The sequence below is a fragment of the Patagioenas fasciata genome, chromosome 2 (genome assembly GCF_037038585.1).
Source record: "Patagioenas fasciata isolate bPatFas1 chromosome 2, bPatFas1.hap1, whole genome shotgun sequence".
Taxonomy (NCBI): Eukaryota; Metazoa; Chordata; class Aves; order Columbiformes; family Columbidae; genus Patagioenas; species Patagioenas fasciata.
Genome location: NC_092521.1, coordinates 43,374,542 through 43,390,452, shown reverse-complemented (window position 1 = coordinate 43,390,452; position 15,911 = coordinate 43,374,542). Strand labels below are relative to the sequence as shown.

Sequence of the window (15,911 nt, the reverse complement as noted above, 5' to 3'; positions counted from 1 at the left end):
ACTGAGATAAACATTATCAGAGCAAGTTATTTAAAGATAAATGCAGGAGCAGTCTTTCAATAATAACAATAATTTAATCAATTAAGTCAAAATTAGTATAGATCTTTAAAAAACGACCTGTGGGGAGCTGTCTGTCTGACAATAAGGCCTTCTAAACTGTAATTTGAATTTAGGCAGTCAGACAAAATGAAAACGTTGGCTGCAGTCTTTATCTGCTTAGCATTAAGGCACATTGCTACAGGAGGCCTGTTTCTGCTTCATCTGTGATGTGTGAGAAGAGACTATCCCATTAGTGTCTGCTGACCTGAAAGTCTACAGCAATAGCTAAACATTAATTTTAAAGGACTCTGAAAAAAAAATATATTAATTAAGAAATATTACTTAAGTAACAATTTCTTAGGAACTAGTTCATGCTGTCCTGGGATAAGTGTCCTATAGCAAAGAAAGCTCTGAACCCTGCTGGAGCAGAGCTTCCCAGGACAGGTCTGTGTTCATCCCAGCCCTTTGCTGACTTTATAGCTCCAAACTTAGCAAGATTTATGAGCATCCAGAATTCATGTCATGTTCTAAACTGTGAACCTCTGCTCTGTTTAAATGCAGGACATGTCAGTTTTTCTAGATTCTATTTTGGTTTATATAACTATAGCTATTCAAATAAATAATTACGAGCTACTTTATGGGCTTTAAATTTACCTTATTTTCTAAATAAAAATTATTTGTCTTCTATCCATGGGAAGTTGGAATCTGAGGCATTAAATGCTCCTGAAGCAATTAGCATGCATCCTAAATAGAACTGGCCTGTTTTCACTGCAATGAGCAGTGAAAAAATAAAGTCCATTAGATACTGGAAATATTGTCTTTCTAAAACCAGCAGAATTTTATTTGTGCAACATCTAAGCACTGCAAATCTCAGCAGAAAATCACACTGGAACAGTAGGTGGTACCGAATTGCTGGAAACTTTACAATAGCTTTTATGTTTAAACATCGTTTAGCAGCTGTTAAAGGTCAGCACAAATCCTGTACTTTATCAGTATAAATGAAGTCTACAACTCCCAAGAAAAGAATGCATTAAATAATGTAGTGATTATTGCACTGATTTTTTTTTCCCCTTCAGAAATGAAAAGGGACTCTTAAGCAGTTCCATTTTCATCCTCCTTACTTCAAACTGACAAAGTAAAACACTAATTAAATTATTTATACCAGAAATTTAGTTACCGGGATGACACGTTTTGTACACAAAGCAAGTAAAACATCTGACACATTGTATAGTGCCAGGTGCAGTTGAGAAAGTGCAATACAAGTCAGCATATAGAGGCTAAAAAACCCAACAAACTTGCTGCAATGTTTCATTATCAATTTTATTTCCTACCATACACCAAATGTACAGCACAGAACACAATTTTGTTGTTTTGATGTAAGAAATATTAATCGTATGAAGAAACAGTATACAAACTACTCCAAATTAAAAAAATGCATACGTCATTGCTCTTTACAAAAGGTCTAATTTACAGTATAGCTCATCAATGCATTAAAACACAAAAAAAAAAGAAAAACAAAAAGAAAAAAAATCAGTGCACATTACAAAACACATCAAGTACAAAGGAGGCAAATAAATACAAACATACTTCACAGAACATCCTGAGCAAACAGCCAAACACAGATAAATTAACCTGAAGCCATAGTAAATCATAACAATAAATACATAGGTCAGTAAGAGATTTTTTTTTACTTAAATAAAATATATAACAAATTTGTTAAAATATTTAGTAAATTAAATTTTAGTCTTTGTAATGAGTGTACTCATTTTGTATGCATTTAACAAGTATAACAAATGTTTGTGGTTTTTTTTTTTAGCAAGAACAATAACTTTAATAGCAAATTTTTGTTTGGTGCCCTTCTATTTATATTAGACAGCACATATGGTAGCTTTTGAAAAATTGATTGAAAAATAAACACAGCTCCTAAGAACATACATTTTCCCCTGTCTAAACTAAGATTGGAGAGTTGAATCGACTCTCAAACAAAAAGCAAGCCCCACCTAATGCAGAACAGTGACCACAGTGCATGAGAGTTGAATCACTTTTGAATAGTACTTTTGTGCAGGAACAGTAATAATATAATTGTATATGTCAAGCCTATGAATGCCATCATATTCAATCTAAATATAAATGAGGCTAATAAAAATAAACACTTTCATTATAGCACAGAAAAATTAAACACACGCTAGATCCATGTATACATTTACACTGAGGCACATATGCACATGAGGTGTGTGTGCATACAAAAAAGGCAGTTTAGCTGGTTGTTTATACCTTTTTCTTAAAAAAAATAAATATAAAAAAAACTTTTGAAACAATGCTTAATTACTTACAATCCCTGAAATAGACATTGCCTCTGTTATAGCAACCGCTAATTTCTGACGGATTCAGAAGTTCCGCAGCCAGGCTAACCAGATACTGAGGCACACGCCAGCGCCTCCGCACAAGTGCTTGTCTGTCTGCACCTCCGTCTGTCTATATGCTCTGTAGCACTTGGTACCCTACTGAAAGACCGGTAACAAATTCAGTATCAGCCTAGTCTTAGTAAAGAAAGATGGAAGAAACCACTCATGGTGTTGCTACGGTTCGTTCAAAGAGAAAAGCAACCACCATTGGGCCGGAGGAGTGTTATTCCTCTCCAGACCGCTGCCTTCTCAGCTGCTGTTAAGTTCAAACCAGTATTAAATGCCATTTCAGGGGAGATGTGTTTGATCCACTTATGAACAAAGCCTTCAGCTTGGGATGTGTTTGCATTTTTCAAATCCAAATCCACAACAATACTGGTCACTTGGTTAAAACCTCAATGTCTTGTACTAAAAAAGTACCACTCTTATCAAATGATTATTCTTGTTTAGAGATAATTATCCTTTCCCTCCATGAGCTAACTCTGAAAAAAAACTGCAGTGGTAAAATAAATCTGAAGTTCTCTTGAAACATTTTAAATGATCATTCACATAGGCTAAATCACACAGCCAAGTCAAGTGCTTTGCTGATTGCTATATTTCATTATTGCTAACATATTCTTTAACACACTGTTTTCCAGCATACTGTGCTTTTAAGAGCCCAAATTCCCCACTAGTGGGCACCATTTATCTTCTCATTCCATGCATCTTCACATCTCATGTTGCTGCAAACCCACTTCTGATACAAAACCATTATAAAAAAGCAGGATGTGAAGAAAATAAAACTAGAACCACGGTTCAGTCATTTGTTACTTTCATAGTTTTTTTTTTTCTTCCTGTACAAACCCAGCAAGTTATTTAATTTACAGTATAGCTTTCAGTCTATTGAAAATCCCATTGGAAAATAAATTAATAAACACATTTGTAAAAATATGGCAGGCCGCAAAAATGCTGTTAAAAGATAAAAAAACCAACTCTTTGATTAGAAATAAATAAAAAATATAAAAAATAGTTGCACACACTTTTTACATTCACTTTACAAAAACTGAGTGCAAACGAAGAAAAAAAAAAGGAATTGTACTGAAATAAATACAATATACTAACAGAGTGCATTGCTGTTAATACAAATAGTCTGTTGTGTTTTTATTATTACATTTTTTTTTATGTCAGCTGGGAAAAAATTAGTGCAATGTTGCAATTGTAAATGCAGCATGGCAACCTACACCCCTTAGCAGTACATGAACCCCTAACAGATCCATCTGGAGTTTACTGCTGTTAAGTAATTTCTGTTGCCCAGCAGCTTTCACATCCTACACATGGATGCCCTTCACTGCCTGTTTGATACTTTCCAGCAGAGCTTTGCATTCAGGGGAATAGTCCCGTTCCAGATTGCTGTACATGTCTGTGAGTGTATTTACATATGCTTCGAAATTCTGCTCACTGATTGGCCCCTAAATGAAGACAAAACAGATTATAATTGTAGGAGAGAAAATTAAAGCCCAAAAAAACCTACAAACACTGAACCCTAAAGCATGGAAAAGCAGCAATATGGCAACTGGGGAGAAGTCGTAAACAGGGCAGCCATCCAAATTAACGAAGAGGTTGTAGAAATGAAGGGAGTTGCATGTGCTGGGGGAACCACACAATCTCCAAACAAGAAAAGGGGTTGGGGATATTATCATCATTTGGACTCTTTTGCTCTGGGATTGTGGCCGATGTCCCCATAAATGTCCTCACCTAGTCTCCTTGCGACACTCTTGAGATTGGGGACGGGGACTGTAACTCTGGAGATCCAAGTACCTTCATGCATGTGGCCTGTGTTTGTAAGTAAGACATCAAGGATATGGAGCTTTTGCGAAGGTAGAGCTTTCTTGGCTCCAGAAAACCTCCTGTATGAAACAGGTTAAAGTTTCGATACAAGGGAAAAATAAATAAGGATTCCGAGGGTAAAGATTTTCCTCCCTGTTCAGGGTGAACATTCAGCTAGGGAGGGATGAAGGAAAAGCCTGTCCTGCACAGTGCAGCACAGGGCAGAGGTATCAGGGCTGGCTCAGTCCTGGAAGCAGCTGCACCTGCTTTCACACAGATTTCATTATCCAGCATCTGTGCAAAATAAATCAGGCTAAAAGAGCTTTTGGCTAATGCAGCTCCAGTGCTCTTGCTGGTCCCTGAGATTGCTCATCTGCTTCAAGTGCTAGCAAAAAGTCTCAAAGAAGGTACGAAGCTGCTGGCTGTGGTCTTACCATTTGTGGAAGCTGAATGTCAGCAAGACTGGAGATGAGGGCTTGGCTTAAGCCAGCTAACTCCTTCAACAGGCTCTCATTGTTCTGCTCTATGAGTTTGTTCTCTTCTTCTATTGTTTTCAAATTGCTCTCCATAGATGTGATCTAGAAGACAGAGGCAGGTACAAACACATAAACAGGCAGACCCTGATCAGCATTGTAACTACGGTTTGAACCCAAACCAGCAGTCATGTGACTATGAGAGGGGCCACAATAGATCTGAAACTCATGTATGGTCTTTTTTTAAAGATGGACAAAACTTCTCCACAGAATATTCAGAGCAAGGAAGAGGTTGCATTTTCTCTGAATTGATGGACTTTGCTGCTGGTTCATGGAGAAATCTCATGACTGCAAGGCACCAGAGGGTGCCCTGCACTGGGAGGAGGGAACTGAGCTCAGGGGTGAAGTCAGTGTGGGGCTGGGATGGAGACTGTGGCCGCAGGGGTAATGGAGGGAAGGAGAAAGGAGGCTGATGTTTGCATTGCTGTCCTGCTCTTACAGCATCCCTGCTGATAGACCACAATAGCAAGGGCAGGACTATTAGCTATTGTGCTACTTTCCTGTCCTGTTCTTGGGTGGAGCATAGAGCTGTGGGCTGCCTGGGATTAGTGACAGGGCTGACACTGCAAACAATAACAGAAAAATAAAGTGGAAAGGAAACTGAGAGGTTGAGCACACAATGATCATCACAAAGATGATCTCTGACCAACAGAATGGAAGCGAGGGTTTCGGGAAGAGCAGGAAAAACCACCCGAGGTAGCAAAATGGTGTATTTTTAGTATGAGAGTACTGGTAATATACTCATCTCTGAAGGGTTATATGTCAAAAGCAGTGCTGAAAAACTGAAGGCAGCAACAACAGGGCCTTGTTCCCCACTGCCCAGCTCCTTACCCACAGTGGGCAGTGGGACAGCAGGCAGGGCAGAACCAAGGGCTGCCACCCCTGTGCCTGGCCACAGCTCCATGAGGCACAGAGCAATGGAGTCACATCCATGGCTGTTATGCCCACCCTCTCCTCATTAGGATGCACATCTCTGCACTATTTAAATGTCTCTTGCTGTGGCCACTTCCTCACACACCATCATGCATCAAAATTGTCCCCAGTGGGATGAACCGCTTTTGTGCCTGCCTGCGATCCACTGCAGCCTCTCCTCTGGAGGTGCAAAAAGCACCCTAAAACCTGGCTGGGCTAGATTAAAAGGAGATAGAGCAAGCCATGCAGGGGACATGTTACTTCAGCAGTATTTCAGTTCAGGCTTTGCTGGTCAGACTGCCCTCACCAGGGAGCAAGTCTGGGGAGAAAAAATCTAACTGCATAAATTGGGCCATCTCTGTGCAAACAGCACAGTGATCACCAGAGAGAACTGAAAAAAGTGTCCTGAGACACTGAACACCGCCACCATCTCCTTCCTCGCTTCCTCGCTTCCTCCTGCAATTTGGGATGTATATCCCCAGAACATTTGCAGTGTGGAGCCAGATCGTTTAGATACAGCAGAGGTGGCATAAACTTCACCCTTATTTAGGCCATACATGTGGTGGTTATTGCAAAAGCATCATGAATCAACACTCTGCATTCCCATGTGTACAAATACAGAGGGGTATGGTTACACTCAGTTTGTTTTAAATCAGTTTAGACTTATATTCAGTTCCTAGATCTCATTTAGGAACTTTTTTCTTAAACTCTTATTCCTAAAATATTCAGCACGCTTCTGCTCTTGCTTTTACTCTGTCTGCCCAGGTGAACTCCCAGGTGCACGGAAGAGTCTTTGTAGGGATGAATGTATTCAGCTCACTCTATAGAACCACTATCAGCATCTTAAAACCAATTAATCTCTCCAGTATACAAAAGAATAAAAGTGGAAGAAACTCTTTTCCATAGCTCCCATCAAACTTGTCTGTTACACAAATCAACAAGAAGCATTCATTCTTTACCAGGTGTTGCCTGGAGGCAAAATTCAAACTATCTGAATAACTGACAGTGAGTGAACTGTACTAGGGAGATTTTCTTAGGTATGCATAAGAACAAAGACAACTCACATTAAAAGTCAGAGTATGTTGGTAAGAGGTAATAGCCTCCCTAAAAACTGCAGTCATGGGATTCTGCACAGTTTGGTCAACAAAGGAAAATTAATGCTTTGTTTGGTAAATAAGATTTTTCTACTTGCCAAGATTATCTTCAAACTGCCCTGAATTTTGCATTCACTAGATATTTAAGACAATACCCAGGCGTCTACTATTTATTTACAGAAAACAAACAAACTTGACAAAAAAGCATGTAGGATTTTGGTACTTTTAAGTGCCACAGAGTGATGGGAAAGAAAGTGTACAGGAGACTAACTGTGTTTAAGCATAGCATTTACATAGCATTTATTTATCATGCTTAAACATACCATAAGTAAATGTGAAACTTTCATGGGAATGTGATACCTGGGTTTGAAGTTTCATCATGTCAGCTTCAATTTTAAGATTGGATTCATTCAGTTCTTTTATTTCCTCATCCAAGTGTCTGATTTCTTCATCACTCTCAATACCTGCATGTAGTTGAAAATACCAATATCAGATTTAAAGTGTCCACATGTAAATGGATGCATAAGTAACAAGCTGTGTTACCTGTTACTGAACAAGAGGAAAATAACAAGCTTTTGATCAAATGATTGATTCATAAATTGCCTCTTACTTTGCTTTTATTGTCAGAATTGTTTCCTAGTTGTAAAACATCTATACAAGCTGAGACATAGAAGGGGCTTTCTGAATCTTAGTGTTTCGCAATTCTTTTTTTCCAGTGCAACATGTAACTACAATCTGGAGAGTACAGAAGAGAAAAATTGCCCAGAAAGAGGAAAGTTTATTGAAAACCATAAGGAGGTATCTACAATTGTGTGTGTGTGTGTGTTTGTAGTGTTTTTTTGTTTGTTGATTTGGTTTTTGGTTTGGTTTCTTTGTTTGTTTTCATTTTAAAAACCAAAAAACATCAACTCTTCTTTTTCAGGGAACACCCCAGGGTAACATCTCCACTAGTGTAATTGCTGACTTTAGTAAGTTGGTCTGCACCTACTTCTGATCTTGCAAGTTGTTCTGTGGGGGCAAATCTCTCTGCAGGATAACTTCAAGCAGCAAAGCCTTACTTACAAGTGATAAATAGTGAAATTTCAACAACAGCAAAAGGGAAATTGTCAGGAAGCTAACAAACATTACAGAAAGCCTTGTCCTGAAAAATAAGGAGGAGCTACAGCTGCTGGCAATACACGTCCTTCTTCTGCTTAGTATCACTCTGAGACCAACTGCCTAGAAATTTGTGCCACTGTTGTTTCTACTTTAAAACCCAGAGCCTTGAACCGAGTCTATGTAGAAGCCAGCTTGGGAAATCTGTAAGCAGCAGTCCCTGCCTCTGTGAAAACATGGACACATGGAAGCACACTCGTTTGCCCAACGTAACACAACCGTTTTGCTCAGCAGTTGGAGGCATAAAGAGCAAGTTCCCTGAATCCTGGCTCAATGCCCAGCTTTCTAAAGCAGGCTGTATAAGAAACGAGACTCCTACATATTTTCCCCTATAACTATTTGGTAATTGTTCCTTTACACTTGGATTAGCAAAGTTGTCCAAGTATGCACAGATACTAAACCACATAGTATTCAAGTCAGGGAGAGAAGTCAATTTCTGCACACAATATTTATTTATTTTTACCTTGTTCATCAGATAACTAAGTCCTCCTGATGCATAGCTAATAATTTATTAGTAATAACAATACTGAAAGCATCTCCAAATCAAAAAATGATGCTCTGAGACAAGATGAGAGCATACCCTCAATTCTGAGTTATCAGGATGTAAATGAGAATAATTTTATAATCTCACGCAAAGGTTTTTGTTTTTCAAGATTTGTTATTGCTAGAGACAACTGAAAGGAGTGAGAATTAATGCCAGAATTACATTAAGGGGCATAAGTATAAATGGGAGTCAGGGCTCTTGTATCTAAATAAATGTCATAATATTTTACAAATCTCCTTACCACCACTTGCTTTAAGCTTGATAGTCATTAATTCTTCCGAAATTTTGCCCTTTTTTATGGCTTGTGCATTCAGAGGACAACCAGACAGGCTGAAACAGATAGGAAAAAAAACAACATTAGCACCCACTTGGAAATGGCAACAATCCTTTCAGGCAATATTATCATGCACTTGGACAGACCTCTGTACCTAAGGTCACATCAGTATCTCCATTATAGCATAGCTTTGGGGAATGACATAACTCATAAAGAGCCATTTAACTGTATATTCCAGCTTGAAAATTGGTGCAGAAATCTCAACCTGTAAGTAAACAACTCTTAAGCATATTTCTGAATAATCAAAATAGCAGTGGCAACTGCTGTTAAGTGAAGATGCATTTACAGAATTCTTGAAGTTCCAACACTTATAAATAAAAATTCTCTGTTGTTTTTACTCAGAACCTGTGCTCCAGATGAGAGGGACAGTATGGTCCTTCAAAACGGCAAGCTTACTATGCTAAAAAAAATTAATTAATGGTATGATTTCCGCGGTGCATAACTATTGTATCATTTTGTTGATACATAATAATGATCAATACAATAATAACTCTGGATATACCCTACAGACCATAATAGCTTTTTTGAATGGTTCTATTATATAGTCAGTTTGCTTTTTAACCACTGTTCACATTAAATTACATTTTGCTATTTCAAAGCTTACAATTTCATCAGCTGGTAATTATCTGAGGCAATTTTTATAGCGCACTAAAGGGCTAAGATGAATTGCACTGTCTTAATACTATCTTTATAAATAACAAAGAAGAAATGCCCATATGCTGAAGAACTGGCAGAAGGATTTGTATTCAGATGTAACCAAGTAAGGAGTAAAGGAAAATTTTGTTCTGCAGAATTTGTGTGTGTAAAATTAAAACCAAAAATCCTAAATTGACATTAAAAAAAAAAAAAAAGCTTTATGGGTTAAAGTTAGCTTCAAACTGGCTAGCTAAAAGATATACAGGGAAAGATAATAGTTCTTCAGTTTTAAAATGCTGCTTAGTACCTCTGCCCAGAGCAAAAAAAACAACTGGAAGAATGTCTCAAAGCCATGCGTTACTTGTTAGGTTTCAAATGTCCTAGGAAAGATTTCATATCACATCACAAAACTATATTTACTACCTCATTTTAACTAATATGATCCTGAGTGTGATCCAGCGTTACGTAGGACAGAAATCGTCTGTAGTATGAGTCGCAACCAGCTAACATACTATTTATGTTATTAGCGTAATGGTCCGGGTTTACAGTAGTGTCCTAATGTAAAGAGTTTAACATGAGACGTAGGTCATAAAGTTAGGATAAAACTGTCTCTGACTGAACTTGTTCAAGTGACCTTGAACATTCTTGAATTGGAGAATTTGGTTCAGAGAGTTAGAAAGAAAGCAAAAAAACCCCAGAATATAGACTGAATTCCTATTACAGACAGAAGACCAAACTTTTCCAAATATTAATTCAGATTCAATAGCTGGATTCTTTGAGTAATATTGATTAAACACAGTCAAATGATACTGGTGTTTTCACAGTGATACATAAAATCATAGTGTTTATTGTTACTGGTTATATATGTGATTTCTGCTTTGTAAACCTAGTTTTCTTTGTAAAATTGTTATAACTTCAGACCTGTGTAATCCAGATTAGTCCTACCTGTTTACCTTTTTGTATGTGTGTTATTTTAGCTACTTAAATACAAAGTTTATAAAATCAACTTTTCCACTAGTAAAAAGATGAAATGAATGCAGCCATGCCTCTTGCTGAATCTTTTCTGGTGACATTTCAATGATATTTGCTTTTTTTCCATTAAAGATACAGCTCCATATTTGCCTACGGAAGAACTATATTAAATTTTAAACCATATAGAAACTATGCTAATTTGAAGAAAAGACCTTGGAAAGTCACACTGCAATGGGAATATAAAAAAGAATAAAAAGTTGATCCCAACTCTCTGAAAGTTATTCTTATCCAGAATATAATAATAGTCAAGTAATATTTCAGCTGCAATGTAAACTATCTCATTACTTAAAAGACTTCAGCACAATTTATTCAGACTGTAATCTCGCATGTTGCCAATTCAACAGTGGAATGTTAAGGAAAAATAAAAAGAGAAAACACAAAGTTATACCTTCTGTGGGTGACAAAAACATTATTAACATGACCCAGCCCGTTGCAGCCTGGCAAAGGACAGTGTGGCAGCTCTTGTTTGTTCAGTTTCCAGGATAGTGAAGACCCATTGACAGGACTCTCCTTCTGTCTCTTGGCAGCCAAAGGACAACCAGAAGCAGTGCGATGAGAAGTGTATTTACCTGATATGTGACCTTGGCCATCACAGCCTATCACTGGACATCTACAGAAACACAGCAAAAGAACCCCCATTTTCACTGGAGAGAGCAGGCAAAGACAGTCTCAAGAAAGTCTGAGAAAATAATTCCAGCTGCCTGTGCCACTTTGTATTAATGGATTAAGACTTGGTCCCCAGAGGCACACTGTACCTGAGCATCCAATTCATGTCAAGCTGAGTTATGAGGGTTGAGCTGATCTTAAGATTAGGCAATTTAAAATACAGTCATACAGTCTAAGAAACTAAAACATCCATTTAGATAGTATTTTAGCAGAAAAGAAAATAGAAATTCTATCATAGGCAATAAATCACACTTCTACAAGTGTATGAAAAGTCAGTGTTCTCCACTCTCCATCTATGTTTCTGGCATGAGGCAGACGGTGGGTTCCTGTACCTGGAAAATTTGTGTCATCTTATGCAAATACAGGTTTTTTGTTTTTTGTTTTTTTTCTCTGCTTTTCAGTGTTATGTAGCATCCCATATATCATTAGCAAGTATTAAGAACAACATTATGTGCAATTAAATCTTCATATCTATATTCTGGCAGTTATAATTTACTGATTTTAATGAAGTATGAGTTCAAGCCAGGAATGTAATGAATCTCTACTGAGTTTCCTGTTTTCACTTTAAGTGAACTTTTAATTTATTTATAGAGAAAAGACATGAGACATATATTTAAATTCTCTGGGACATATTTTTAAGATGTCACTCTGATTTAATTAGCTGACATGTTAAGATTTCACTACAGGCAGAAATAATTTGTTTTCCTTCATTTTGCCAATTTTTTCAACCAAGTGGCACTTTTGTAGCACTGTTTAAAATAATTGTAGTGATGCAAGCAGATATAGCAATCCTTCCTCACTGCTCAAGCTCCAAGGTGATGGACTCCAGCAGCTTTGCTAGAAGAAGAAACACTTGGTTGGGTTCCAGCTCTAGGCCATATCCTCACGTAGCTCGTATTAACTGGGGCATCTCCTATGATCCCTCAATTCCTGAGCTCTTATGGGCCTTTTTCCCCTTCACGGGTAGTAGACCTGTGCTTTTGTACTCACTTAAGTTCAGGGTCTTCTTTTTCTTCCTTGGTAGGAGTCACTTTGAGACCTCCTTTCCTGGCACGAGGACAACCAGATAAGCTGAAAGAAGCACACAGAATTAAAGCCACCTCTTTCTGCCTCTGCTTGCCAAGAACACTGAGTGCTGCAGGATTGTGTGCTGGGGAAGTTTTTACCTTCTGTGGGATGCATAGTTCCCTGTCACGTGGCCAGAGCCATCACAGCCAGGTGTTGGGCACCTGTGGAATAATACAAGGAGCTTACAAAATACAGCTTCAAAGGTACACAATAAATAATATGTAATGGATGAAAGAAAGAACAGCAGAGCTTTTGTTGAATAATTAAAACTAGTTCTTGCTGATTTTTTTTTTTTGATGAACAGACTCCTTTCATTTTTTTTCTTTTATAACAGAGTTTTAGTAAGAAGTGTGAAATATATTACATATCATGTGTAGATTTAATTAGTTTCTAACACTGTTTACACCAAACATTTTTCCTTGTACTGGATCAACATTCAAAAAAAAGCTGCTTTATTTAGACCTCTTTGTAAATTTACTCTTATGTGTTTGTTTGTTATTCTTCTGATGTTTTCAGGTACAGATATAAATAAACACTTTGCCAGTATTTACAGAAGGGAAAACAGAAGCAGAGAAGCAGTTTTACTTTTCGGCATCAATAGATGATATCCAGAATTTGCATTTAATAATTTGTATATTCTAGCACTGGAAGCATACAACAGGAGCATATCTTTCTAGCACTAGATTCAATTGAGTATTCAGCTTGGCAATTTGGTTATGCACATCTCATAGTTAAGGGGTTTCTGTGTGTGTGTGCAGCAAACAAGCCTTTTTAAGTATGAATGTTTAACATCCATTCAATAAGAAGAAACAAACCTGCTTGTTACTGTTTTTTCCCAGTGGTCTGGGAAGGTAGGCTTCTTGCTTGCTTGTTGTACATGAAGAATATGCTCCAAGAGCCTACTGGAGTCAGTAGGTCTTTTCACTTATTTCTTTGGGGTTTGAAGCAGGACCTTCCTGCTAGCATCTTCCACCTCAGAAGTTAAGATTTTTATTTTTATTTTTAATTTAAGGGTATTTTATTATTTGTATAGGTGGTTTTTTGTTGTTCTTGTTTGTTGGGGTTTTGTTGTTGTTTTGTTTTAAGAGAAGAGAAACACACTTCAGCACACAAAGCAGCACAATCAAAATATTTACCTTTAGAATTTGTATCAGCCATTTCTACATTTCTGTATTATGCAACACAAAGTTATTATGCTAAACATCCCTAAGGACCTTTTGAATGTTATGAATTTACAGAGTTTTAGAATTATAGAAACAGTTGTGCCAAATAATCTTGTACTGAACCATGAAGGAAACTTGCATTATTCGATATTCTCTTAAGGGTCTCATTTGTTAATGAATCTTTACTAAGGTGAGGAAAACACCTTGGAAAACACCTACAAATATAATTGTAATATCACATCTGAGTGTGCAGGTGTATCTCTTCACAGAATATTTTAATCTATTTTTCTGTGAACAATTAATTTGTCAAAAATGTGATTTCAGTTGGATATGACCAAATTTATTCACCAATTCAAGTAGAATTCAGTACATAATTTAAAGAGAAGAAAAGGAACATTTTTTAAAATATAATGTCAAAACATTTCATGATGACATTTTATGAACAAAATATTTTGAGAGAATGACATGCCTCACACTGACAGTGAAGGCAGAGGTGTGGGTTAGAGAGTGCCAGATAAACTTGACTATGTAGAGTGAAATGTTGACCTGTCTGAGTGTGGGACAAGGACTGGGCACAATGTCATGTGAAGGAGGCAGCCAGGGCAGATGTCTGGAGAGTGTGAATGCTCACAAGTAAATCCAGAACACCTGCCAAATACTATGGGTATTAATTTTGGCTACTTGTTTTATCAGATGATCGCAGATGGAAGAGCTGTCTGCATAGACTGGACATGGATTTTAATTCAGCAAGAGCTCTTTGTGGGACACATTCAGATCATGAACCTGAGAGTTATGGACTTAAAAAAGACACTGAACTAAATTTAAATCTCCCCATCTGCATTTACCACTTCTAGCAGTGGTTAGATTTCACAACCAGATTAGAGTCCAAGGTAATTCCTGAAGTCACTTAAGGTTTTAGGCTGAGATATTATCAACACTCATGAAACTATAACATATTTCAGGTGGACTACTGACGAACTAGTAAGAAGCTTTACTAGCAAGACTCCTAAGCTTGACCACTGGGTTGGGTTTTCCAAATATTGGCTATATCTTTCTATGGATGATGAAATTCCACAATACAAGACACACCAACAATGTATTCATTGCCTTACAGTCAGTAATACTGTGGATCTTCATCAGCTTTTAACTGGCTGATGAGTTTGGATTGGTGCCCCAGCTTAGGGAGTCATCCTCTGGCTTTGATTCCTGTGCAGAGCCAAGAAAATCAGATTTACATGGGATGGCCAAAGGCCTTAGGAGCTCTAGCTAAAAGAGTTCAACTCTCAAGTGGGTGTAGGTTACAGATTCTTTTATAATTCATCAAGTTTGTTTTCCAAGAACCAATATCTTGGTGATTTCACACAGAAATTCTTATAACTGTGCATTGAGTACCTGTTATTTTGTTCCTTTCTCCAAGAGGGTTGCTCTATCTTTAGGTGAATGAACTACAAGTTCATGTAAAGTTGATACCCTGAGCTGCAGGTCTAGGAGCATTTCTGGTACTTTTACTCCCTGGAAAGCTCACAGAGATGATTGGATATGAACTTTAGTCAAGGCAAACCCACAGGGGTCAGCTGAGGAAACTACTGACTGAAATACGTCATGCTGCCTACGAAATATGGATCAGTATCAACACGTTGTGCGAAACCTATCTAGAAGAAATGCTAGAATTTCTCCTAAATTTGACATACGATCATGGAAACAACTTGTCTAAGGACAGGACTATCTATTCCTTAAAGCTTCTGAATTGCAAGTAAATACCTTTCTAAAGTACACTTTTAAAATACTTTAAGGCTCTATAAGCAGCTCATTGGTGAAAGAGGATAATCAGTCATAATTACTCCTTATAGCTTTTAAATAAGTCATCATCAACTTCAGTATGTTTTAATTTGACCACCTTAGATTGCTCTGTACGAGCAAGAATCCTCAGATAAAAATTTATTGAATCTGACTCAAAGGCACTTTCTGAACAGATCTTCCTTATTTCCAAACGGTAGATCACGTGGAAGCTTTGTATCTTTGCTGGCTTAGAATGTCATAATTAAAGCCAAAATCATATCTCTATTCTGGCAAATGAAACATGAATAACATTTGGAAAAAATACACAGCTTTTTCATATTCATGCCTAACTACATGCGGGTACTTTTGTGGCCTGATTCTATGAGTATCTATGCCCTTTGCTCACATAGCAATAGTAAAATTAACTATTGATATCACTGTTCTATAGCAGTGCAGGCATGATCGCAGTGTTTGGCATAGAATTTCATTTAGCCAACACTTATCAAAAGCAGAGGTTTGTTTAAAATTGCACCTGAATGGTGTTTGCAGGAAGATAAAATAAGGTGTTGCATTTGTATAAAATATTTTTATTTAGCCCTTTTTCCTTTTTCAAGTTCTGTGAACAGATTTTGATTTTTGCTCTTTTTCTAGTTAATTGAAATTAAATGCTAAGCGTGTTATGCAACATATTTCTGTCTGTGAAATGTTCATGAACTTTGACTTCATCTTTCACAACTCACTTATT

At 37.3% G+C, this 15,911-nt stretch overlaps 1 protein-coding gene across 3 annotated transcripts in view; it reads right to left on the bottom strand.

The window, feature by feature from the left end:
• Positions 1–1,338: 1,338 nt before the first annotated feature.
• The window catches only part of ST18 (ST18 C2H2C-type zinc finger transcription factor), a 101,813-nt gene continuing 87,240 nt past the window's right edge, over positions 1,339–15,911 (bottom strand). For all 3 annotated transcript variants that reach the window (XM_071804113.1, XM_071804115.1, XM_071804114.1), the window contains 7 exons: positions 12,323–12,385; positions 12,147–12,227; positions 10,879–11,100; positions 8,730–8,818; positions 7,150–7,253; positions 4,685–4,828; positions 1,339–3,892 (listed from right to left, as the gene is read on the bottom strand). In XM_071804113.1, the coding sequence (XP_071660214.1) occupies positions 3,752–3,892; positions 4,685–4,828; positions 7,150–7,253; positions 8,730–8,818; positions 10,879–11,100; positions 12,147–12,227; positions 12,323–12,385 (844 nt within the window). In that variant the 3' untranslated portion in view covers positions 1,339–3,751. The remainder of the gene's footprint in view (positions 3,893–4,684; positions 4,829–7,149; positions 7,254–8,729; positions 8,819–10,878; positions 11,101–12,146; positions 12,228–12,322; positions 12,386–15,911) is intronic.